Source organism: Neolamprologus multifasciatus, chromosome 7 (genome assembly GCF_963576455.1).
Source record: "Neolamprologus multifasciatus chromosome 7, fNeoMul1.2, whole genome shotgun sequence".
In the NCBI taxonomy this organism is placed as follows: domain Eukaryota; kingdom Metazoa; phylum Chordata; class Actinopteri; order Cichliformes; family Cichlidae; genus Neolamprologus; species Neolamprologus multifasciatus.
Genome location: NC_140445.1, coordinates 65,502,055 through 65,527,642, shown reverse-complemented (window position 1 = coordinate 65,527,642; position 25,588 = coordinate 65,502,055). Strand labels below are relative to the sequence as shown.

Here is a 25,588-nt window from a genome sequence, read left to right as displayed (position 1 = left end):
CAACAGGACCGCTAGTCTTTGACTTTATTTCTTTTCTGCTGTGTTTTACTTGCATCTATTTGAAAGAGTGAGTGTAAACACACAAAATATTTTATTTTATGTGCTGGAATGTGCAGAAAATAGGTTTAAATGTTAAACTAATTTCTTCCAGTCAGAGAATGTTGCAGATAATTAAATGTTTGCTTGATGCATAAAGTTAAAAGATTAAAACTAATAAAACAAGTTTTAAAAAGAGACTTTTCCATTTGATTATATTTTGTATGATGATTATGTAGAAAAAGTAGAATTGGGCTGAAAGATCTATCACTTTATCACCTATTCAGGTTGTAAATCGTGTTTTTAAAAAGTAACTAAGTAATTAATTACTTTTGAAAATAAATAATCAGTAAAGTAACGGGATTACTTTTTTGGGGGAAGTAATCAGTAATTAGTTACTGATTACTTTTTTCAAGTAACTTGACCAACACTGCTCACTAATATGGTTATTGTATTGAATATAAGTCAGATTATTGCACCACATGCATTGTAAGCGTGTTATGAACTGACAAAAATAAGATATTTACAATCATCTCATTCAAACGGCAGGTTTAAAAATGACACCATGAAGAGCAAATAGATATGTAGATATAGTGAAGACGATTCCTGGAGAGTTCAAGCAGACAGATCTGCTGCCACCTGTTTCACCAGTGTGCTTGAACCTCTTTCAAAACTATTGACTTAATATAGAAATAAGAACAGGAAACCGTAAGCCTTTTTCTCCTGGAACCAAATGTCCATCCAAAGTGACGTTTTGCTCTCACAGACATTTTGACTTAGTTAAACTAACCTGTGAAACGAAAGCAGGTTTTAGCAAACAGCAGTGAGAGCTGTTGTCCAGAAATAGAGAAGACCTGTAACAGCGAGCACTGTTCCCAGGAGTGTGTGGCCGACCACAAACACTCCAAGAGCGCAGCAACGATTCATCCAGAACAAGCACCAAAGGCCTCACATATCTCAGCCAAGGTCAGTGTTCATGATCAACAACACCAGAGACACTAGTGAGAAAATGACATCTGTGGGAGAGTTCCAAGGTGAAAACCACTGCTGAGTGGGAAATGTGAATTCTGTGCACCGATGAAGTTTAACTTTTTGGAAGGCTTCAGTCCCGTTACATCTGACTTAAAACCAGTGTTGGGGAGTAACGGAATACATGTACCGCCGTTACGTATTTAAAATACAAAATATGAGTAACTGTATTCCGTTACAGTTACCGTTTAAAAAGGTGGTATTTAGAATACAGTTACTTTGTTGAAATAAATGGATTACACGGCGGTACTTCCCTGTTTCATATTGTGGCGGGTCAGGACTGTTTGGGTTTTGTTTGACAGCTACGTTCTGTTGTTCCAGGCAGCGTTACGGTTGCCATGGTTACAGGGTGACGCTCTCTCTCTGCGTGTTTCCTGGGTGAGAGAGGCCTTTTTGTTGTTGTTGTGCTAAGCTAACAGGCAGAATGCTACAGGTATAGCGCTAAAGAATGTAGCATCATGGGCAGTGTAGTCCGTGCTGCAGGGAGAATGGACTGCCATACACGTTATGTGTCTGTGAGCGAGGGAGGGAGAAAAAGGAAAAGTACGAGCTGTCATCGAGCAGAAACGGGAGCTGGAAGCATGTAAATATAATAATAACCACTGCAGCCAAGAAGAGAGCCTGACGAGCCCAGTTGTAAGTAAGCTATTAAGACTCGACTGTACACCGTGTTCGTGTTTTCCTCCGAAACAATAAGTTCTGTTGGAGCAGCCTTTCAACGCCTCTCTCTGTCTCTGCTAGCAAAGTTGACCCAGACAACAAAGTAAAGCTAGTTTTCAGCTACGAGCCGACACAGAACCCACCGTATTAGCCAGAGGTCCCTTTACTACGGTTCGGAGCCGCGGACCTTCAGTAACAGTAATAAATCACAGCAATAGTACATTCATGTAGTTGTAAACAGCATGATAATATATTAAGTAATCCAAAGTATTCAGAATACGTTACAGAATACATTTTAGGGCATGTAATCTGTAATCTGTAATGGAATACATTTTAAAAGTAACCTTCCCAACACTGCTTAAAACTAACAGAGAATTTCATAAAAAAAACAAACATCCATCGTTTTAGAAGCAACACGTTCTCGACCCAACACGTAGTATCCAGTCATCTCGTTGTCTGCTGCATTATGCAGCAGGACACCTCTGAATGCCACAAAATAAAGTAAGTATGACAAATATGCAAAACAACTAAGAGATCAGGATGAGGGCAAATACTCACAAGTGTACAGTGGGGCAAAAAAGTATTTAGTCAGCCACCGATTGTGCAAGTTCCCCCACTTAAAATGATGACAGAGGTCAGTAATTTGCACCAGAGGTACACTTCAACTGTGAGAGACAGAATGTGAAAAAAAAATCCATGAATTCACATGGTAGGATTTGTAAAGAATTTATTTGTAAATCAGGGTGGAAAATAAGTATTTGGTCACCTCAAACAAGGAAAATCCCTGGCTCTCACAGACCTGTAACGTCTTCTGTAAGAAGCTTTTCTGTCCCCCACTCGTTACCTGTATGAATGGCACCTGTTTGACCTCATCATCTGTATAAAAGACACCTGTCCACAGCCTCAACCAGTCAGACTCCAAACTCCGCCATGGCCAAGACCAAAGAGCTTTCGAAGGACACCAGGAAAAGAATTGTAGACCTGCACCAGACTGGGAAGAGTGAATCTACAATAGGCAAGCAGCTTGGTGTGAAAAAATCAACTGTGGGAGCAATCATCAGAAAATGGAAGACATACAAGACCACTGATAATCTCCCTCGATCTGGGGCTCCACGCAAGATCTCATCCCGTGGGGTCAAAATGATCATGAGAACGGTGAGCAAAGATCCCAGAACCACACGGGGGGACCTGGTGAATGACCTGCAGAGAGCTGGGACCAAAGTAACAAAGGTCACCATCAGTAACACACTACAACGGCAGGGAATCAAATCCCGCAGTGCCAGACGTGTTCCGCTGCTGAAGCCAGTGCATGTCCAGGCCCGTCTGAAGTTTGCCAGAGAGCACATGGATGATACAGCAGAGGATTGGGAGAATGTCATGTGGTCAGATGAAACCAAAGTAGAACTTTTTGGTATAAACTCAACTCGTCGTGTTTGGAGGAAGAAGAATACTGAGTTGCATCCCAAGAACACCATACCTACTGTGAAGCATGGGGGTGGAAACATCATGCTATGGGGCTGTTTTTCTGCCAAGGGGACAGGACGACTGATCCGTGTTAAGGACAGAATGAATGGGGCCAAGTATCGTGAGATTTTGAGCCAAAACCTCCTTCCATCAGTGAGAACTTTGAAGATGAAACGAGGCTGGGTCTTCCAACATGACAATGATCCAAAACACACCGCCCGGGCAACAAAGGAGTGGCTCCGTAAGAAGCATTTGAAAGTCCTGGAGTGGCCTAGCCAGTCTCCAGACCTCAACCCCATAGAAAATCTGTGGCGGAAGTTGAAAGTCCGTGTTGCTCGGCGACAGCCCCAAAACATCACTGCTCTTGAAAAGATCTGCATGGAGGAATGGGCCAAAATACCAGCTACTGTGTGTGCAAACCTGGTAAAGACCTATAGTAAACGTTTGACCTCTGTTATTGCCAACAAAGGTTATGTTACAAAGTATTGAGTTGTATTTTTGTTATTGACCAAATACTTATTTTCCACCCTGATTTACGAATAAATTCTTTACAAATCCTACCATGTGAATTCATGGATTTTTTTTTCACATTCTGTCTCTCACAGTTGAAGTGTACCTCTGGTGCAAATTACTGACCTCTGTCATCATTTTAAGTGGGGGAACTTGCACAATCGGTGGCTGACTAAATACTTTTTTGCCCCACTGTATCTACAGTGTTGTTCACAGGACTGTGGATACAAAAGTAATGTTAAAAAAAGAGGAGGGTCCACACTGACAGTTCAAAAGGTCAAATGCAGACGATCAGTCCAGTGCAGAAAAACACAGTTAGTGACAAAGCAAAACACAAAACAACAAGAAAATAAAAAGCTAGAATGTTATGAACACACAAGGGGAACAGAGACAAGGAGGCAAGTAATGAGGAGTACGGCAAAAGTGTGCGTGTGTGTATATTTGTTTGACAAGGGAGTAGGCGGGGCTGCCATGAAGAGCGCTGGGACCTGCAGACGTGAGGGCAGGGAGAGGATGTGGGCTTTAAAATGAAGCAGGAAAGAAGAAGATGCACAAGATTAAAGAGTTTTCTGTTCGTTCAGTCGGTCAGATTCATCATGTGACCCACAAAACAACTGTGACCTCTGCGAATGACGTTAATATTCTGCCTTCAGCATCGTTACCGTCACGGTGGCATTTAAAGACGACAAATGAACCACAGTAAACACTTTTAATTCACTAAATTAAGAAGTTATCTGAGAATATAACTGATTTCAATCATGTGACGGTGCCTACGAAGTATTTCTAACAAGCATCCATCACAGAGTGGATAAAGTTTCCAGCTTTAAAATCGAAGTCGTGCTTCTTATCTGCGCTGCCGTCTCTTCACCGCGTTCTCCGTCTGAACACGTGGCTCTAATTCTTTGCACCCTTAAATTGATTTTGGATAACACAATTTATCTTTGAACTCTTTGATCTCATCCAGGCCTGAGAAGAGAAAAGGTCAGCTCTTGGTCTTTTTCACTCACTTGACTGTGATTAATCTAAATCCATTTTCTGGTCCTCGAATCTCCACTGGACATATTAAATAACTAAAAACTAATCATTCCTATCGCTTGTGTTCATGCGAATGCAGCGTACTGCACAGCTCACACTCGTACCACACAGCAGACATACTAAAATCACATTTATTCTCCTGTCTCGTCTCGTCTATGTTCTCTTGCTTCGTCTTGACTTTTGACTCTGTCAGTTCCCTGGTGGCGAGCACAGATCTGGCGGCCCCCGCTGATTTCCCTTGGTGTTTGAGAAAGATATAGGAGCTAGCTGTACGCAACGGCACATTGCCTCACGAGCCCGTGTGATGAAATCAATCCACAACGTGTATCTGGTTTCGCTTCGTTTCGTGTGTGTATTGTTAATCTTTTACCTCGAAGCCGCTGCTTCTCGTTCTCTGTTTTTGTGGACTGGCCCAATCATTCTGAAACTTGGTAGAAATGCATTACGCAGTGTTTACGCTCACTCTGCAGTCTCCATCTTAATTCTATGATGCAGTCTGAGCTGCTGTCATCCGCAGCAAAGCAGATGGGTTCAAGCGATAGCGGTAATGGCAGTCCTGTGCAGTCACATCCATGTAGCCATCCAATGCAGTTAGGATTGATCGAGCTCGGCTCCTGCTAGAGGATAAAGCTGATAAAAGAGGCCAATGACTCTTCACAGACGCTGCCCACATGGTATCGTATGATTTAACAGGCATCCGTGTTAGAGGTAAGCGTAGTCCCATTGTCCTATTACAGAATACTAGATGTTTATCACCAGCTGATTGATGCTAACGGCTGCGTTGCATCCTGGACTGATGAATGCGTCCTGGTTACATGATGCTCATTTGCGAGAGGAATTATGGTATCTGATGAAGACAGTAATCACTGAGAAGGTCAGCTTGCCTCTGACATCACATAAAACACGGAGTGCGACTGCGCTGCGTTCGAGAGACCTTCAGGAGAATGAGAGCATAATTCACCGGTATCTGCTCAAGATAACCAATTTAGTCGACGTTTGCAACGCTCTAATTCGCTTCCGGTCGGTGTGGCTGTGTGCAAAAGCGTGCACGCTCGCGTTGGCCATCGCGTGTGTTTGTGCGCGCGCTCGTTCTGAACGGTGAAGTGGAACAGAGTGCAGGTAATGAGGGAGATGGGACGGTGTAATTATACTGCAGAGGGAGGATTAGCGGTTTACTTAACCATTAGCAGGTTCACCTTCAAGTGCAAATGCCAGATGGATAAAAGTCACACCTCTTTGCCCTTCATTACCTTCAACTGGACTAAAGACATTTGCTCCTAAGCCACTTTTACTTAGTGTAGACTTTGCATATTTTCCATTAGCTCTTTTGTGTCTTATTCGAGTAGTTTGGCTAATGCACTGTGGCAAAGTACTGTCGGGTATTAAGGAGAGGCATGAAACGAGATCGATGCTCGAGAGCCATGCAGCGCCGTGCTGTTATTTAGCACTTATGGGAATGTTTTATTAAATATGTGGGTCAAGTAAGAATCAGATGGGGTTTATTGCCAAGAAACACACAAAACCTGAGTTTGTCAATAAAAAAAAGAAAGCTTCATATATTTCTGTTTTCATTGTCATCCTCCAGACAGAATCATTAAGAATTATAGTGTAATATTGTTACAATGTTACAGTCCCATTATTTAACCCTTTAAGACCTACCATAGAACCAAGTCCGCCAGAGCTTATATTATATGTTTACATGCTGTGGAGCCATTTTTGGGAGCATTTCAAGTTGCTATACATCAATACAACCATTATAGCCTAGATTTTAATAATATGTCTGCATTAAGTGCATAGTAATTACATAAATTGCAAAAAAGTGCAATAAACTACAAAAAAATTGAAAATCGTTTTTGTTTTTTTAACATATATTTCTAGTTAGAGAAATTTAAGAGGCTTATCCCTCAAAACTGTAAATACAAAAAAGTTGCACAAAATAGTTTCCCACCACAGGAAATTTATTTTGAGTGTCTTCATAGTTTTATTTTTGAAATACACCAATTTTTATACACTGCAGGAAAAACGAAAATAAATATTATAATGCAAATTTGTAAAAAAGCAGCATATGCATCAAAATAAACTATTTCCAGCAGTGCAATATGAGTCCTAAGCATCCCAGAAACCACACAGAAAGTCATAAAGTCAAAGATAACTTTTAAAAACACCAGTATAGGCTCATGAGGCCCTGATGGTAAAAAACTACATTTCCGCAAAATGACGTCACTTCCTGTTTCAGGAAGCGATAGTTCGCGCTGACGTCTATTCCAACGTAGGAAGTGTTACAAACAGCTGATCGGATCGGCAAAGCGTGTTTCTGGAATATTATGTTTTTGTTGCTGCAAGTGCTTTTTATGCAGTTTTTGCAAAGTTATATGTGGAAGGAAACTGTGACCGAGGACAAGCTGATGGCATAAGATGTAAGTACAACTCCTCCGGTTTCATATGCAAAAAAAATTATTGCACTAGCTCACGTGGTTGCAGAGCTACCGGGATTTAAAAATAGTTACGCAAAACGGAGCGTGCTGCTCTGACCGGCTTTAAAGGGTTAAATAGCAAAGGAAAAAAAAGAGCAGGAAAAAAAGGGAAAGTAATAAACTCGGACATAAAAAGCTCATATTAAAGAAATAAATACATGAAAATAAACAGAAAAGATTTAAATCAGCAGAATTTTAAAATCCAAACACTCTAAGACCGTGACAGTATTCTGGGATGTTGTTGTGCTAGTAAAACTGAATGTAACTCACCTAATCTACAATTAACATGACATCACCTACATGATGTCTGTTATCAGCTGAATTCGATATTTTACATCGTTAGGAATCCCAAAATGATATTAATGATGGGAGTAGATGGTTGAAAAGCAATATTTCAAGCTGCTCCTGCCGTGACAGCTGCTTAAAAAGTTACCCTTTGCTATTAATGTGTTTTCTTCCTCATGTCAGCTCTAACAGCAGGGTGTACTTTATTTGGTAATGGGAAGAAAAATGGAAATCCTGCCCTCCACAGCTGAGCTAAAATAGGAGGCAATCCTTGACACACCCTCAGCCCTCAATCTCTGTCTCCTTTCGGTGATGAGATACACTCGCGCCAATTCAGAGGGACACGCGCTCCATCCACACGCGTGCACGAGCAGCAGCATAGATTTATGCATCCATGCATGCACACAAACTCAATCAAATATAGAGCGTACACGCTTGTGTGTCTGAGTTTTCCATTTCTCCAGTGCAGGCAGACGTGTCTATTAACTCCACTCAATCTGTGCTGTTGTTGTCCTTGGTATGAATTCAACACCAACTTGTTTCTTTTTATTTTTTGTAACGTGAAAGTATTCATTTAACCCTTTAAAGCCGGTCAGAGCTGCACGCTCTGTTTTGCGTAACTATTTTTAAATCCCGGTAGCTCTGCAACCACGTGAGCTAGCGCAATAATTTTTTTGCATATGAAACCGGAGGAGTTGTACTTACATCTTATGCCATCAGCTTGTCCTCGGTCACAGTTTCCTTCCACATATAGCTTTGCAAAAACTGCATAAAAAGCACTTGCAGCAACAAAAACATAATATTCCAGAAACACGCTTTGCCGATCCGATCAGCTGTTTGTAACACTTCCTATGTCCATCAGCGCGAACTATCGCATGTCCGCCATGACCTGCCCGAAACCGGAAGTGACGTCATTTTTCGCGGGAAATGTAGTTTTTTACCATCAGGGCCTCATGAGCCTATACTGGTGTTTTTAAAAGTTATCTTTGACTTTATGACTTTCTGTGTGGTTTCTGGGATGCTTAGGACTCATATTGCACTGCTGGAAATAGTTTATTTTGATGCATATGCTGCTTTTTTACAAATTTGCATTATAATATTTATTTTCGTTTTTCCTGCAGTGTATAAAAATTGGTGTATTTCAAAAATAAAACTATGAAGACACTCAAAATAAATTTCCTGTGGTGGGAAACTATTTTGTGCAACTTTTTTGTATTTACAGTTTTGAGGGATAAGCCTCTTAAATTTCTCTAACTAGAAATATATGTTAAAAAACAAAAACGATTTTCAATTTCTTTGTAGTTTATTGCACTTTTTTGCAATTTATGTAATTACTATGCACTTAATGCAGACATATTATTAAAATCTAGGCTATAATGGTTGTATTGATGTATAGCAACTTGAAATGCTCCCAAAAATGGCTCCACAGCATGTAAACATATAATATAAGCTCTGGCGGACTTGGTTCTATGGTAGGTCTTAAAGGGTTAAATGTCTTCTGTGATTTGTATTCACTTTTACTTCCTCCCATGTAATTGCATTGAGTTTCCTCCCAGCTCTGTCTGTTCCCCGTGTGACGGTAACGTCCACTCGTTCCTTAGTTTAGTGTCTGTTAACCTTCCATCAGTGTTTCTTGCAGGTTTCTGGATCCTGATGTTTTTCTGGCAGCTTTAACCAGTCAAAATAAGAACTTGCCTACATGACAAATACATTTCACAGTTGGAAAAAGAAGAATTGTGAAAATAAAAATTTAGCAGAGTTCCTGTGACTCCTGTAGTTTAACATATTGCCAAATGTTGACCTGATTTCAGGGTATTTTAATCAAACGTGTTTCTCTTGTTCTTATTTGCTCATTTCTTAGTGAGTAAAGACAAATGTTCAGTTCTGACTCAGCCTGGTCCTTTAATCTCGTCCTCAGGAACCACAGTGATGACAATGACGGCGTTTGACGCGGACGACCCGAACACAGACAACGCCGTTCTGCGCTACAACATCGTCAAACAGTCTCCAGACAAACCTTCGCCGAACATGTTCTACATTGATGCAGAAAGAGGAGACATTGTCACAGTTATAGCTCCCACGTTACTTGACAGAGAGGTGGGTTAACTCGGCAAAGCTGTTCCTGTGTTTGTGGTGTGGGCCTCTGCACTGATACTCTTTTCCCAAGTGGGGAAAAAACAACGGTGTGATGTTGGTGGTCAGGAAGTTGTCACGAGGCTTAAACATGTCACTGGAGTTTCTGAAACGAAGCATCCATTCATTGCCAACGCTTCGGTGTTTGTGTGTGCCTTTGTGTGAGGGAGCACCGGCGCGTGCCAGCTAGCAGGCGCAGTAGCTAGACGAGCGCCTTTCCATTCCCCCGTAAAACCAGAGCGACACAACGGGATGATTGCTTTTCCAGCAGGGTGACGGATGCCAGAACATCGATTGGCTCCGCTGGTGGAAGAGGAATATTAGCTGTTGTCAGACACTTAGCGAATAGTTTAATTGAGGTGATACACACTCATCCGTCGACTCTGGTGGTGTCCGACATCCCGAAAGCTAAAAACCTCCCATCCGGAACTGTTGGAGCCGCGGTGACTAACCGCCGTGATGAGCCAATCCCTGAGCTACAGTAGACAGTTTAATAGAAGCCTAATTAATTAAAAGTAGGATGAAATGAGATGTAATCGATGCGGTGTGCAGCGTTGCTGCTTTTGTGAGGCGAATAAGAAATCAAGCAAGAGATGCACAGCTGGTGGTTTTTCCTGGTGTAATAGGAGGATGAAAGTGAGACTTCCAGGATATTTCCAAAGATAATGCTCCAGTAGAGTGTGGAAAAGAACAGCAACAATAACACTGCTTCTCTAATGTCTGCAGCCGAGATTTATTACACCACTAACAGGCTAATGTTCAAAAAAGCAGCTGAATGCCTTTGAAGAAGGAAGAATTTTTCAGCTTTTCTCTTCGTTTTAAAACTCAAACTAACTCGCGTCCACAAGTAAAGCTGGAAATACAATTATTTAACGCCTTGGTGGTCATTAATACTGCATTTGTGCATGTGCATGATAGGTTATAGGTTTTTGAAAAGATCATGTAATGCACATGTATATTTGTGTTTGATTTGCACTTATTTTGATCAACAAATATCATAGCATTCAAGTGTTTTGATGTTTGAAGCAACGAGTCAGTTTTATGCTGCCGTGCAGGATCGTCAGAGTCCTCAAAAACGTTTAAATTTCAACGAGACAAAAAGGACGAGCCCCCAAATCATGTTACGACCCGGCTCGAAACGACCGTAACAAGAGCGGGGTGTCCCGTGACTTCCCACGCCCAAACAGACACAGCCACAGCATCGGACTTTTAACAATAGTTTATTGACAACAATGGCGCTCACGGTAGTGGGAGTGTATAACTTCGGGGTGAGCTAAGGCCAACACAACAAACAAAACTCAACCTAGGCTTCGGTTCCCTAAAACCACATATATGATTGAAAAGAGCAGAAAGGGTACCTTAAAACTGTCCACATCGGGGTCTGACGCAATTTAGACGCAGCCGCTTTAGCACGTCGTCATGACGCCAGCTCGATGCTGTTTAGCTCCATCTGCAAATATAGTTTTTAAATACAGTATGTCTGCAATATTCTGCTTTGCAATAAAGGCAAAGCACCAAACGGATAGGAGAAATAAAAATATTCTCTATGTTCTTCAAATTCCTCAAACATAATTCAGGTGGCGCTATAAGTGTATTTGGATAGACACCTCACCTGCCCCAGGGAAGCAAAAAGCAATCCGGAGAAAATTGGAAAATCAATTTTGTCACATTGAAATCAGTTTGATTTTCCCTCTAGTGCTTTCTCTGAGGCGTAAAATCCTGTCTTGATATGCACATTTATTCCAGCACTCTCTGTTTTTCTCCTCTCTTTATTGTAGACATGTCTCCCCGTGCCGTCTAATATTATTCTGACACGCGAGGTTGTTGGATCAATGGCAGGCTGTAATTTCTGACGGCTGGTAATGCTGCAGGGATGAGGCCGTTTTCTTAAGTTAGAAAAGATCAAAGAGTTTTTGTATTTTTCACTGGATTTACATGGAAATCACTGTTAATGAGTCTGCATTGCAAAAATGTCCCTCTTTACCTGCCGTCCTCTGAAGCAGGGCCGTGCAGAGTGCAGTCACTACAAGATTCAAGCACTATTCGTACGGTACACATCAAAACTGCACATGTCACCGGATGCTAATCAATACAGGGTTCCACCATGAAGGCGAGCACGAGACTGTTGATGTGTTTTCTTCCTCTGTGCGGCATGCACATCTATGAGTGTTTGTAAGAATAACTCAGATAAGCTTAAATTAATAAATTATCTGTTCAGAGAAAACAAAACACCTTGTGAGATAGTGGCGCTTCATGCTGCGCACATCTTCCTGCTGATCCTTCATCCTGCACAAAAACATAATCTCACTATCTCATTTATCAGTCCAACCATAGTTTCATCAGTCAGCTGTGCTTTCATGCACTGCCTCCCGTTGTCACAGCTGTACTGCAGCACATTATTTTAAAGGCTTGTGAACTAAAGGAGCAGAAATTTGAATCAGAAAAAAGCAAAGAAACCTGCAAAGGTGGCGGACGGCAGGAAGGGCTGCACTGAAATCTCCCTTTGTCTTCAACATCACATCTGAATTTTAATCAGGTGCACTGCTTTGGCTCTTTTTGCTGTGAAGGACTGAGAGTCTGACCTTCCAGTTTTCTGTCTTAGAGCCGTAAGTCATGTGCTCGTCATAAAACTCGATATTTTATCAAATAAAATGCTTCTAGTTAGTGGACAAAGCTTTTCAAAACAAATAAAATCACGCTGAAAATGATTTGCAATACATTTCCATCCATCTGGAGCATCTTTAGCATTAGGCTGCTGGGGGGGCAGCGGCCAAGGCAGAGAAGCCCAGACCTCCCTCTCCCAGGAGAGCTGAGAGTTATAATCTCTGTGTCTGCCCTGGGGCCTCCCACAGTGACAGATTCCCAGAACATCTAGCGGATGTTCTCCTTTCAGTCACTACCCAGAGCTCGTGACCACACATGACCGTAGGGACATAGGTTGGCTGTTAAATTGAGAGCTTGGCTTTTACACTCAGCTCGTTTCATCACTACAGCTGCAGCACCAATCCGTCTGTCGATGTCACGCTCCCCTCAGTCAACAAGCCCCTGAGATACTCCTCCACTTGGGGTGGCAACTCGTTCCCCAATCCTAACTGGGCACGCCACCCTTTTTCGGCTGAGGACCACGGCCTCAGGCTTGGAGGTGCCAATTTTCGTTCCCCCAAACTCGCACTGCTCCGATGTGAGCTAGAGGCCACCGCCCGATGAAGCCGACAGAACCACATCATCAATGCCAGACACGAAATTCTGAGACCACCCAAGTGGTACCCATGCATCCTCCCACAGTCCAAAGACATGCAGTTCACGGCGTTAGGTTAACTGATGAATCTAAATGACCCAGGGCGTACCCCGCCTCTCACCCTGTGGTAGCTCGGATAGTCTCCAGCGGCCCCATGACCTTGACAAAGACAAGCAGAAGAGAATGATGGACAGTATATTTCACTTTAGCGCATGTGTTATGCTAGCAAGTTTGGTATTTGTTACAATTTTGGAGAGATATATCTCTGTGGCCGATCAGCTGCTCATCCATCATATTTGTGGCGACCAACTAATCGATTGATGCATTTCTGGTTTAGTCTTATTTATACTGTGTTCTGAGTTACGCTGAATGCATTTGAACAGTCTAAGTAGAGATGTGTGTATACGGTTACAGACACCAGGCAGAGACGTTCTCAGAAGTAATGAAACCGAGAAGGGTTCCCAGTGTTTTTGGCTTGAATATATTTGTTACAGAATGATCACATTCACACACACACCAGTCATTCTGATCTCTTTTAGTCCATGAGTGTCCATGTGCTGGCTGGCTGTAACCGGAGAGGACAGACTGCTAATGGCAGTGTGACTTTCTGACTCCCTAATGCTCTCCGGCCAATCTGGGAGCTGTCACTGCTCAGGATAGCCAATCGATAGAGTTGACCGACCCCTTCGCCCCTCTCATGTCTTACAAAGGTGAATTACATGGAGGGAAGAGGATGTCTGCTTGTGTGTGTGTGTGTTGCCACCGAATTGTGATGTTTGCAGTGATATAAATAAAACTTTGCTTCTTGATGTGTTATGTTTGGTGAATCAGCCAAATTAAGGCACATCTTAACAGTTCCCATTTTTAAGGTAAATTTAATTTTTTTTCCTTTTTTTTATTCAAATCAGGCAACAAAGTATGTATCTCATTTACAGTGACATAGTTTTTGACACAATGTATCATTTACAGTTGGAGTAAATTTTTCTCCAACTGTAAATGATACATTGTGTCTCTTAACAAAGAGACACAATGTATCAATGTATCAAAGACCAGTAGGTAACGATATTAGGACATGTCCAAAACATATGTGACAGTGAAGCAGAATTCTGGCCACATCGATCACATCTTGAGTCGGCCCCTGGAAACATCCTTGAAACCTTCAATTTAGACAGATGGAGCCTTTGCAGGACCTTAAATTGTAGTAGTCCGTGCCTGCAGCAGACAGAAGTGGAGTGAACCAGTTCTTGTGCCTTAGTCCATTGATCTTCAGTGATGTTAGTAGCCAGTTCTTCACTCCAAGCAAAGTAAATTTCATTTTAAAAGTACTTTTGAAAACTGTTTTGACTGCTCTGAAAATGAGAGTGGAAAAGAAATTTGATTAGCGTCGAGTCTACAACCTGTTTTACTGTCTACGCAAGGTGGGAATCTCCAGGCCTTGATGGCCGGCAGGTTTTGTGTCCTTAATCTAGAGCTGGGCGATAGAACGATAACGATATGTATTGCGAAATAACTTTTTCTCAATAGAAAAGTTAAACTATTGCGATAGACCTCGCCGCTCTTGTCTTCTTAAAAAAAAAAAGAACAGCCAATCCAAATTAAGTAGCGCAGAGCCGAACCAATCACAGCCGCAGCGTCACGTCACGTGACTTGTTACGTACAGCACAAGTGCCAAGCCGCACATGTGTATTTGTTTGGGAAGCAGCCAGCCGCCGTGCCGCCCGGGTAATGGAGGAAATGAGTGCGCCGACTAGAGAAAAATCAACCGAGAGCGTGAGCGAAGGTTACCGAAGAGAAAACAGATGATGGTTCCAATGCCGGAGAGATTGTCGAACAGAAGAGCCACAGAAGTTCCGTAGTGTGAAGGTATTTCGGCTGTTTCAAGTCTGACAAAAACAGAGTAGCGTGCACTGTAAATTGTGCCGAAAGCAAGTCTGGAAATACAATAAAGCGGTGCATGCTCAATCTCTGACTGGAAGCGCTAATTCGTCATTCGGCTTTTGTCAGACTAAAGTAACTGTTAATACTGTTTGAAAAGCTCAGCTATACAACAAGGAGAGATTGAGAATTTCCTTTTAGTTCTCAGTTTATTTGATATTGACAAAAGTTAGTCAATTTTGTCTGTTCTTCTGTAAAACAAACTAAGATTTATTTTTAGAATTAATATTTTGTTTCTAAGTGGAATTGACAATTTAGTCTGTTTTGTTTGTTCTGTTTTGAAACTTAAACGCTTTAGCGGCTGCCTTTTGTGTAGTTTGCAATATTTGCCTTTATTTATCTGAAAAAGTCTCATGTTCCTTAAGTACATCTACCCTGTTGAACTTATTATGGGAAATAAATATTTAAATCAAAAAAAGCTGCTGATTATTTCACATTTTACTTGAGAGCAACGGCACATTTAAATCTTACAAATATAGTTATTTGGCTTATATCGTGATATATATCGTTATCGCCCGAAATAAAAAAAACATATCATGATATATATCGTTATCGCCTGAAATAAAAAAAACATATCATGATATATATCGTTATCGCCTGAAATAAAAAAAACATATCGTGATATATATCGTTATCGCCTGAAATAAAAAAAACATATCATGATATATATCGTTATCGCCTGAAATAAAAAAAACATATCGTGATATATATCGTTATCGCCTGAAATAAAAAAAACATATCGTGATATATATCGTTATCGCCTGAAATGAAAAAAAAACATATCGTGATATATATCGTTATTGCCTGAAATGAAAAAAAAACATATCGTGATATATATCGTTATCGCCTGAAATGAAAAAAACATATCGTGATATATATCGTTATCGCCTGAAATGAAAAAAAAAAAAACATATCGTGATATATATCGTTATCGCCCGAAATAAAAAAAACATATCGTGATATATATTGTTATCGCCCGAAATAAAAAACATATCGTGATATATATCGTTATCGCCTGAAATAAAAAAAACATATCGTGATATATATCGTTATCGCCTGAAATAAAAAAAACATATCGTGATATATATCGTTATCGCCTGAAATAAAAAAAAACATATCGTGATATATATCGTTATCGCCCGAAATAAAAAAAACATATCGTGATATGAAAAAATACCTTGATCCAACACAGCTGATTTAAATGGCTAAATGACCTCCTCAACGTGTCTTGAAGTTCTCCAGAGGCCTGGTAACGAACTCATTTGGTCTCTGTTGAAGTGACGGTTTGTAATCGTCGTTGAGGCGCACGCATGGTCTGTCAACAAAGCCTTAGAACCTGTGCTGTAAATGTGTTTACATGTCATTATTCACTCTGTTATGCTTAACAAGTGCAGATCTCGAGTGACAGGTAAATGGATGCACACACTTATCCCTGATCAGTGCAGAAAGCAATGGCGGCTGTAAGTAAAGCGACCCGGTGTTTGTTTAGCGCGACCTTGGCAACACGCTTCCTGACAGCGTCCGGCTGATAAGAAAGCGAATCCCGTCTAATGGCTTATTTGGCGCTGTGGCTGGAGTGGCTACATGCCGGTGTGTTGGGATGAATGAAACCTGAAACTTTGGCAGGTTCCACTTTAAGGGGAAGCTGCATTCGTTTTCTCCATCGTCACTGTTGTGATCCACTGCACTCCCCCCGCCGCTCCCGCCGCTCCCGTCTCCCTATGCTGTCATGTTCATCACATTGTTTTCTTGGTTATTTTCATTTTGTGTTATTTTCTCTCTTCTCGCCGCCTTACTGTCTATCTCTGTTTTTTCCCATCAGCCTCGCCTCCCCTTCTCTGTCAACACTTCACTGTGGACATCCAATTACTCGCAGGTCATAGCATAGTGATTCCATTCAGAGCAGCACCATTCAGCACAGGCCTCAAACAGCCATTCAAATTACATCCTTGGCCGCCTTCAGAGTTGCCGCTCTGCAAAATGTTGTTTTCAAACATTTCTGGGGCCACCACCTAATCTGATCTCCCGAACATAATTGAATGTCAGTCGTCACATAAAGATGGTTGCCTCTCTTCAATTAGCATCTCGTTTCCTCGTGTCACAGCAACGAGACAAAGCAGACAGAGAAATATTTACTCCTCCCAGGTAGAGGCCGGAGCCAGTTATTATATTATGTCATTTATATGCAAATAATACAGCACAGGAAACACATTGATAAGATTTCATTACAGCAGATTTGATGTACACTTCAGTTTATAAACTCCCTTCATTCTCCTATTATGATCTGCAGATTGGTAAGGTGTGAGTAGATGAGTCGGACAAAGACAGATGCAGGACGGTATGGACTCACGTGTAGGGATGGGTACCGGTATCTGGTGCCATGATGGCACCAATTCTGACATAAACGGTAGTAACCAGACCGAAAAGCAGCGCACATTTCGGTGCTTTTTTTTCCTGTGATGTCACACGCTTTAGATTCTAGCCAATCATTTTACGTTTCTGAGGATAGTAGGCGGGTCCAGGTACGTACGTTCTTTTAGAGCAGAGCTACAGATTAAAAACGCCCAAGGTGAAGCGGTCAAAGTCTGGCTGTACTTCACAGCAAAATATGCAAACTCAGCAGCTGCAACAAGTGCTTTAAGCTGATACTGTGATGCTGTCAAAGGAGGTAACACCTCGAATCTGATGAAACACCTGGCGACACATAGCGTTTTTTTAAAAGCCGAGAAATGCGCCGTATTTGATAGCTTGCTGCGAGACCTCACACCGAGCACATCTACTGCGGGTGTGGTGCCTGTTATCGACCCGGAGTTAGCAACATCCCCCAAAAACCCGAAGAGGAGAGTCCTGGCCCCTAGCCCTGCCAGTGTAGCAGAAATGATGAGGATGATGATGCAGCAGCAGCTGTTCTTCTCTGCGTGAGTAGCTTAATGTTGTTCGTGTGTAATTTACGTTGAGTAGGCTAACCACGTTATTACATTAATGCATGTAAGGTGAACTAGCAAACACCATCGTAGCTACATGCAGCTGTCTTCTTGTTTGATGGCAGATACTCCCTTCACCCTGGACAAAAAGGCTAAAATGACCAAAGAAAAAATGGAAAACAGTTAAACATGAGAGGTTTTTGGACAAAGTTTGTGTTTTTTCCATTGTTTAAGCTGCTTCCAACCAAGAGTGATACCATATATGCCCCATAGCTGCAGAAAAGGCTAACATTGTTATCTTTTTACAAAAAAACAGCTGTACATGAGGTTTTTGGACCAATTTTGTGTTCTCCATTCTTTAAGCACCGGTTTGAGCACCGTTTAAGCACCGGCACCGTTTCAAAAGTACCGGTTTGGTACTGGTATCAGATAAAACCTAAACGATACTCATCCCTAATCACGTGTAGGCTCTCAGAGGGCGCGGGAATCCGAACAGGTTCAGCTCTTTTTGGCTGGCAAGAAAGAGACGCCATCAGAAGGTTCTGCTCAGTATGTGCTAGGAGATGCAAGTCAATAGAGGAATGAGAGTGGAGGAGAGCTAACGTGATCCTGAGTGGCAGAATGGAGAACAAATTTAGAAGCGACAGAGTGATTTTATTCATAGCAGCAACAATGAATACAAGGCGCTTTGTATTCACTGCTTACTGAAATGTTTTTCAGGACTGTCTCTAGCCACAAGCTTGGAGAGTTTTGTGGAAGTAATTTAGAGTTCTTATAAAACTGGCCTCAGTATAAAGACCTGAGTGAACTACAGCCAGTCTGGACCACAGGTAACGTGAAACGTATTCAGAGGTCTCGTATTTCCTTGTTAAATCCCTGTTGAATCCCTTCTGAAGCAAATTTCAATGAATTTAGAAAAGTTGGAGGCGTCTGAGATAAGGGGGCAGCTTTTCACTCCCTGATAGTTTTGTTAGTGATTAATATGCTGATCTTTGAGACTGATTAATGCTCCTAATGTAATCAAGGTAAAGCCTGAACACGTGTCCGTATAGACGCGCTGCTCTCCTTCAATATCTGAAATGAATTGAGATTGGGACTGCATTAATAATCTGGAAGCAAAATCGCAGTACACAGTAGATTTCTTATTTGTTTGTTAACGTCACGTCTGTGAGTTGTACAACTTTAAGGGGAGGGCAGAGACATCTTCACCCATCAACAAACGGATGAGGAAACAGTCTCAGCACATCCATCATTCGCCACAGTAAAGGTCATATAACAATAAGCAGAACACAGTTTGGATTGGAGGGGAAGCTTAATATCTGGTATATTCATTCTTGGCACATGGATGCAGCGTCTGCTCCCCTAACTTCAGTTGTATCTGGTATGTACTGTGTACGGAGTAGGGCTGCCACAAACGATTATTTTGATAGTCGACTAGTCACCGATTAATTTTGTGATTAGTCGACTAATCAGATCATCATCCATTGGATGTAAAACGTACAGCTTATTGCACCAGCAGCATCTGCTCTTATATAACTATCATTAGCTTACAGCTTTAAGTGTTTAAGGTATGTGCTAACTAAAAATAAAGACAAGATGATAGTTTATTAAATTTTAATGAAATTTGCAGATTGTTTCGGTGAAGTTTAATAAACTCCTTGCTGTCTAAAATATAACAGGACACCGGAGTAAATTCTCGAGCATCTCACACTTCTGATAATCAGCTGTCTGCTTGAAGTTTATTCAGCTGTGTAAAAACTATAACTTTAATCTCAGCCAAACTGATTTACTCAGGAACAAATAAAATACTGAAAAAAGCCAAACAATAACGTTTTTAAGTTATCTAAGTGAGTTATATATCATGTTTAACCTGAGTAGCGAAAGACGGCGGTGGGTTTGAAAACGATTAGCCGGGAGTCCGGTGTTCTCACGGCTCTAGTTAGCCTAGCCCCCGGCTAGCTATCGAGCTAGTGGCTAACAGACGTCTCCGAAAACGTCGGAGCGCTTTTGAAAATATGTGGTGTCTTGATAAACTGAGCAGATATTTGAGGTTTACACAGCTACATTCTCGCCTGAAAATATGTTAAACGTTTATTTTGTGACCCAGAAAGAATAATAAGAGTAATATTAAAACTAACTAGCTGCCGCCATTGTTGTTGCTTCTTCTTCTTCAGGGTTTAACGGCAGCTGGCATCCTTGTACATGCAGTGCTGCCATCTTCTGTTTCAGTCCGTTATTACACTCTTAAATCCTACTACTTATTCCTGCGTCTTTTGTGATCTTACAAAGCTTCAAACGACGTGTCGACTATTAAATTAGTCGTCGACGATTTTGATAGTCGACATAATCGTGACTAGTCGACTAATCGTGGCAGCCCTAGTACGGAGCATTTGTGCAGTTTACCTTTGGATGTGTTCATGCATCCGTTTATATAAGATAAACTGATAGTGTTCAGGCTCATTGTAACCACTCCCCCTTATTATGTTTTACTGTTTTTACTATAATATAGTTTCACACCTGGTTTTAGTCCCTACATTTGGACCGAAATGGTTTAAAAAAGGTCAGTTTTGCCTGTGACGCAGCAAGAAGTCAAAACCAATTACAGTCACACTTGCTCACGCATACGTGATGGCTTTTAACTGAGAAACGAAGCCTAGAGAAGAAAGTGAAACACATGAGTACATTACCAAGAGATCCCATTATAAAGAATGTTACTGCAGTGTCTCCCATGGCCAGTAGCCAGACGTCTGGCAGCTGTAATCAATACAGTGTAGTTGGTGTGAACCCAACCACCTCACTCTCTCTTGTTCTTCCCTGAAATGAACAAGGTGAACACCGTTCACGGGCATTGATGAAATACAGCGCTCTTATTTTCCGACTTCATCTCAGTCCTTCCTCTCTTCAGCCTCCTCTTCCTGCCTTCCACTCCTCTATCACGCCTCTGTCCAGTTGCATTAGTGAGGAAATGAGATTCCCCCTAATTAATTAGATCTCCGAGTGCTAAAGATGGAGATTACACCCCAATGAAGGTTAGAGGTGTCAATCACAGTTTTTTTTTCTCAAGCTGAGCGTTCCTCGAGATAAATTGAGCCCCCTGGGCATTGTGGGTAAAAAAAAAAGTGTGTTGTTAATCTTTGTTTTTTTCTCTCGCTCTCTTGCTTTAATTGAGTCTTGCAGACACTACTCAATGAAAGTCTGGGACCAGAGAGAAAACAACGTGGGAAATTATATTTCCCCTGACAAGCAGAGACGAGAGGCACAGTTTGAAAAGATGAGAGAGAGAAAATGAAAATAAAAGGGATAAAGGTGAAAAATTGGATCATTAAGATACTAAGAGGGCGGAACAATGGAGACTAATAGGACAGGACAACCAGAGAGAGAGTAAGGCAGGCAATCCAAATTACTCCAAATTAAAATAATCTTTGTGCGTGCAGTGAGACAGCCATCACTGTAGGTTATTGATAATTCCTGATCAATTTATTATTTTTTGTTTTGTTTTCTCAGTGGCAATAAATAAAAAAACAGTTAAACATGTTTGTGATTTTTTTTCTTTTCTTTTAATTATTTTTTTTTTCTTTTTACCAGTTTTTTGTTCTTGGGTAACAGAGAAAACACGACATTACTGGATTTTCTTAGCAAATACTGTCTGTGGTTTGCAGGAGAGCATTGCTTCACTGCTGTATAGGTTCAGCCATCCCAGCTATAATAACTCTTCAAATATCCATAATTTATGCTCACAACGCCACGAGGGTGGAGACACTGCAGCAACACATTCAGTTCAAATTCTGAAACATCCGAAGACGGTAGTGATGGTAAATTTGATTCTTTTTACTGAATCGAGTTTTAATGAGTCACTCACCAAAGTGAATCTGGTTTTTTGAGTCATTTGATTCACTGAGTCAGTCGACCAGAGAGTGCAAAAAATTTACATTTTCACTCAAACTTAATTTGTTTCTCTTTTCATGTAAATCCTACTGCTAAGATGAATGATTCTAAAAATAACAACTGTTTTATAGAGCAAAAAAGAGCAAAAACATTTCTAAAATAAGCAATTTCCTATCGAAATTGCTTAATAAACATTTATTTTGTTTATTTGTATTTTATTAGTATTTTCCTTAAATGTGTTAAATATTTTCTCATCTAAATGTCCACTGAGCTGTGAGCCAGGGGGCGGTAATGCACCTTAACATTGGTTGCAAACCAAGAAGAAGAAGAAGCTGTGAGCCAGGAGGGAGGGGGTGAGTAACTCATGCTGTTAGCATGTTAGCTGTTAGCATGTTAGCAGAGCGATGCTACTGTGAACCGAGGAGCTATTTTCTTGATGTGAGCTTCTACTCAAGGTTTTTTCTTCCAGTTCAGAGTAGAAATGCTTTTGTTAAGAAAATGGCTGTTGTTTCCCCCCCACAATTTTAATTATAAGCTAGATATATTTCTACTAATGGAATTAGTTTGCTAACAGCAACAGGGATGAGTCAGTGAGTCAGTTGGGCTTGTGAATCATGATTCACGAGTCAGTAAAGTGATTCTCAAGTATTGAACGATTCGTTCACGAATCAAACATCACTAGAAGACCGTAGATGAAGAAAAAGTGAAGTCGTTGTTATGATGGGGGATCTGATGGCACCCGGCAGGACGCCCAGTTTTAAAGTGCGGTAAAAAAAATATTTGCCTCCTTCCTTATTTGTTGTTTTGTTTTTACACTTTTTTCAAAATAACATTTTCCAGCTTGAATATTAGACAGATGTAACCTAAGTAAATCTAAAATTAGTTTTTAAATGATGATTTCATTTATTATTGGAAAAACATGATCTGAACCTACCTGGGCCTTGTTGAAAGAGTAATTCAGTAATAAAAACCTGGTTGTGTCAACGGTGGCAAAAGAGTTGCAATGAGAGTTCATCGATGACTCATCCATGCAGTCACAAAATAACTCAGAGTATCTAAAGTCTGCAGGCCTCACTTATCTAAGTTACGGTCAATGTTCGTGATTCAACAATGAGAAAATAACATTGATGGGAGAGTTCGAAGGTTGAAACCGCTGCTAAAGAAATGAGCACAAAGGCTCATCTGCCAAAAGACCTCTTTAATGATTTTTAAGACTTTTGGGAAAATATTTTGTGGACTCACAAAGACAAAAGTTTTAACTTTCTGGAAGGTTTGAGTCTCTTTACATCTGCCCTAAAACAGACTCAGAAAGGGTTTTATTGCCAAATGTTGAGCAGGTTTACAACATTAGGAAATTGCTGCGCAAACATACTGTCAAATTTTTATTTTATTTATTTATTTTCAGAATCAACGCAGTATTTTATAATAAAGAAAATCATACCAACAGTCAAACATGGTGGTGATAGTGTGATAGTCTGGGCTGCTTTACTCCTTCAGGACAATTCTCTGTAATTGATGGAAACATGAATTCTGTGTTTTACCAGAAAATCCTGAAGGAGAGCGTCTGACCATCAGTACATGCCCTGAAGCTCAAGCAGGACAATGACTCAAAACACATCAGCAAGTCCATCAAAACGAAGGTTTTGGTGTAACAGTCTGGACCTAAATCCTATTGATACGCTTTTAGACAAGCCTGTCATGTTTGGACCCCCCAGTGTGGCTCAATTAAAGCAATTCTGCAAAGAAATGTGCAAAATTCCTCCGTTGCAATGTGAAAGACTCGTTACCAGTTATGAGAACTACTTGACTGCAATTCACGTATCTGTTTTACGGGGCAAATACTTTTCCCCATAGGACCAGGTAGGTTTAGGTCTTGTCTACTAATCTTAGTCAGTTCTGTTTTTGTTTTTTTACTTCCGCTCTCTCAATTAATTTGTCAGTTAATTTTTTAAGTGCTTTTCTTGAGATTGACTACATTTAGAGTAGCAATAATCTGGAAGACAAAATTGCAGCACACAAATGTCAGGGACGCAGGACTCAGAAACTGAATGACTAACGAAAGGTGGCAGCTTTATTTCTGGAGAACATTTGAACATGAAATACAAGAAAACTAAACTAGGAACTAGAATCATGAGGCTCAAACTAGAACACAAAACCAGGAGACGGAGAACCAGAACATGCACAGGTGAGGGTTCGATGTGACAAAGGGAAAACACAGGGCTTAAATGCACAGGTGAGACAACGAGACGATGGGGGACAGCTGGGACAGACCAGACAGGATGAGACAAAGGAAACAAAGCAGAATACACTAACAGAAGACTATCAAAGTAAAACAGGAAGCACAAGACATTGGCAAAGACACACGACTGACTGGATATACAACACAGGGAAGACACAGTGACCGAAACTATGAGCTGGAACTACAAATATAGGTCGTGTCCAAATTCATGGGCTGCTTCCTCCTGAAGCCGCATTTGTAGACCGATTACGTCACAGCGACGCGCCGAAGGCTGTCCAAATTCATAGACTCCTCCGAACGCAGCCGACAAATGCGTCCTCCTTTTCCCCGAATTTGAAGGATGGGTCGGGTGTGTCCTTCGTGGCACACCATATCCCAGAATTCACAGCGCGGCCCAGCCAAACTCCAGTTTCCAACAATGGTGGCCGCTACTAAGTTTTAAAATTACTCTTACTAATCTTTCTGGGTCACAAAATAAACTTTTAACATATTTTCAGGCGAGAAAGTAGCTGTGTAAACATCAAATATCTGCTCGGTTTATCAACATATAGCATATTTGCAAAAGTGCTTCGACGTTTTCGGAGACGTCTGCTACCCACCAGCTCGATAGCTCGCCGGGAGCTCGAGGGTTACTGATGCGGCCGAGAACGGCACAACTCCCGGCACATCATTTTCACATCACCGCGGACTTTCGCTGCTCGGGTTAAACGTAATATATAAGTCACTCAGACAACCTAAAATGTTATTGTTGGGCTTTTTTCAGTGTTTTGTTTGTTCGTGAGTAAATCGGCTTGGCTGAGATTAAAGTTATTAGATTAGATTAGATAAAATAAAACTTTATTAATCCCCCGGGTGGGTTCCTCTGGGATTTTCACACAGCTGAATAAACGTCAAACAGAAAACTGATTAAACAGAAGTATGAGACAGTCGAGAATTTACGCCAGTGTCCTGTTATATTTTAGATAGCAAGGAGCAGACGGCTGAGACAGCGGTGACGCTAATCAGAAGGCGAGACCGTCCAATTTCCCAGCCGTTTACTTCCGGCCTACCCGACCTTCTGAGGACCCGGCCCACGTAGACCGCAAAGGCCGGGTCCTCAGGAGGATGCAGCCCATGAATTTGGACACGACCATAATATGAACAGAAAAACAAATGTGTATCCTAGTCCTGCAGTGTCTTTAGTTTTGGTTTTGGCTAATATCTATCTTGCTATCGTGTGCAGGTATCGACTGCCTGAATGAAGAATGCTTGTGAAATCCCTAATTAGGTTAAATACTGTAGTAGGTGTAAAATGTTATGTGTGTCCAGAATAACATAATGTATCTATCTGGCCTCACGAACCGTTAACGTCACGACTGCGACGTTGTGAGATTTAAAAATGCATAATTTCTATTAAACAAAGCTAAAGTGGCTAAAGTGACTCTAGATATTAGCAGAGCACAAATATTGGCTCGTTCAAATGACTACGCACACAGAATTAAAAAAAAGAAAAACAGAAGACCTTTTTAAAATTCCAAAGTAATCTGCGAGCGTGGAGTGGATTCTGACTTTTCCTGTGTCCTAAGGAGGCACTGAAAGGGCAGCGGAGAAAAGGAAGTAGGAAAAGACAGCAGGGTGAGACCTGAATAATTAGGATGAGTCGACTGCTTGCTCGGAGGAAAACGTCTGTGCTAAGTGGAAGCGAGAGCTTCACTAATGTCGGAGAGGTCCCGGTGATGCTACGCTGTCATTATGCTTAGAG

General features: G+C 41.2%; 1 protein-coding gene and 1 long non-coding RNA gene across 4 annotated transcripts in view; both read left to right on the top strand.

Moving 5' to 3' along the window:
* LOC146515921 (uncharacterized) overlaps positions 1–25,588 on the top strand; it is a 496,024-nt gene that overhangs the window by 312,394 nt on the left and 158,042 nt on the right. The gene's annotated exons all lie outside the window — the stretch shown is intronic.
* The window catches only part of cdh13 (cadherin 13, H-cadherin (heart)), a 490,756-nt gene that overhangs the window by 307,126 nt on the left and 158,042 nt on the right, over positions 1–25,588 (top strand). For all 3 annotated transcript variants that reach the window (XR_014875034.1, XM_085165989.1, XM_085165990.1), the window contains one exon: positions 9,412–9,590. Coding sequence is in view for 2 of the 3 variants with exons in the window: in XM_085165989.1 (XP_085022115.1) it covers positions 9,412–9,590 (179 nt within the window). In the remaining variant the exon portion in view is untranslated. The remainder of the gene's footprint in view (positions 1–9,411; positions 9,591–25,588) is intronic.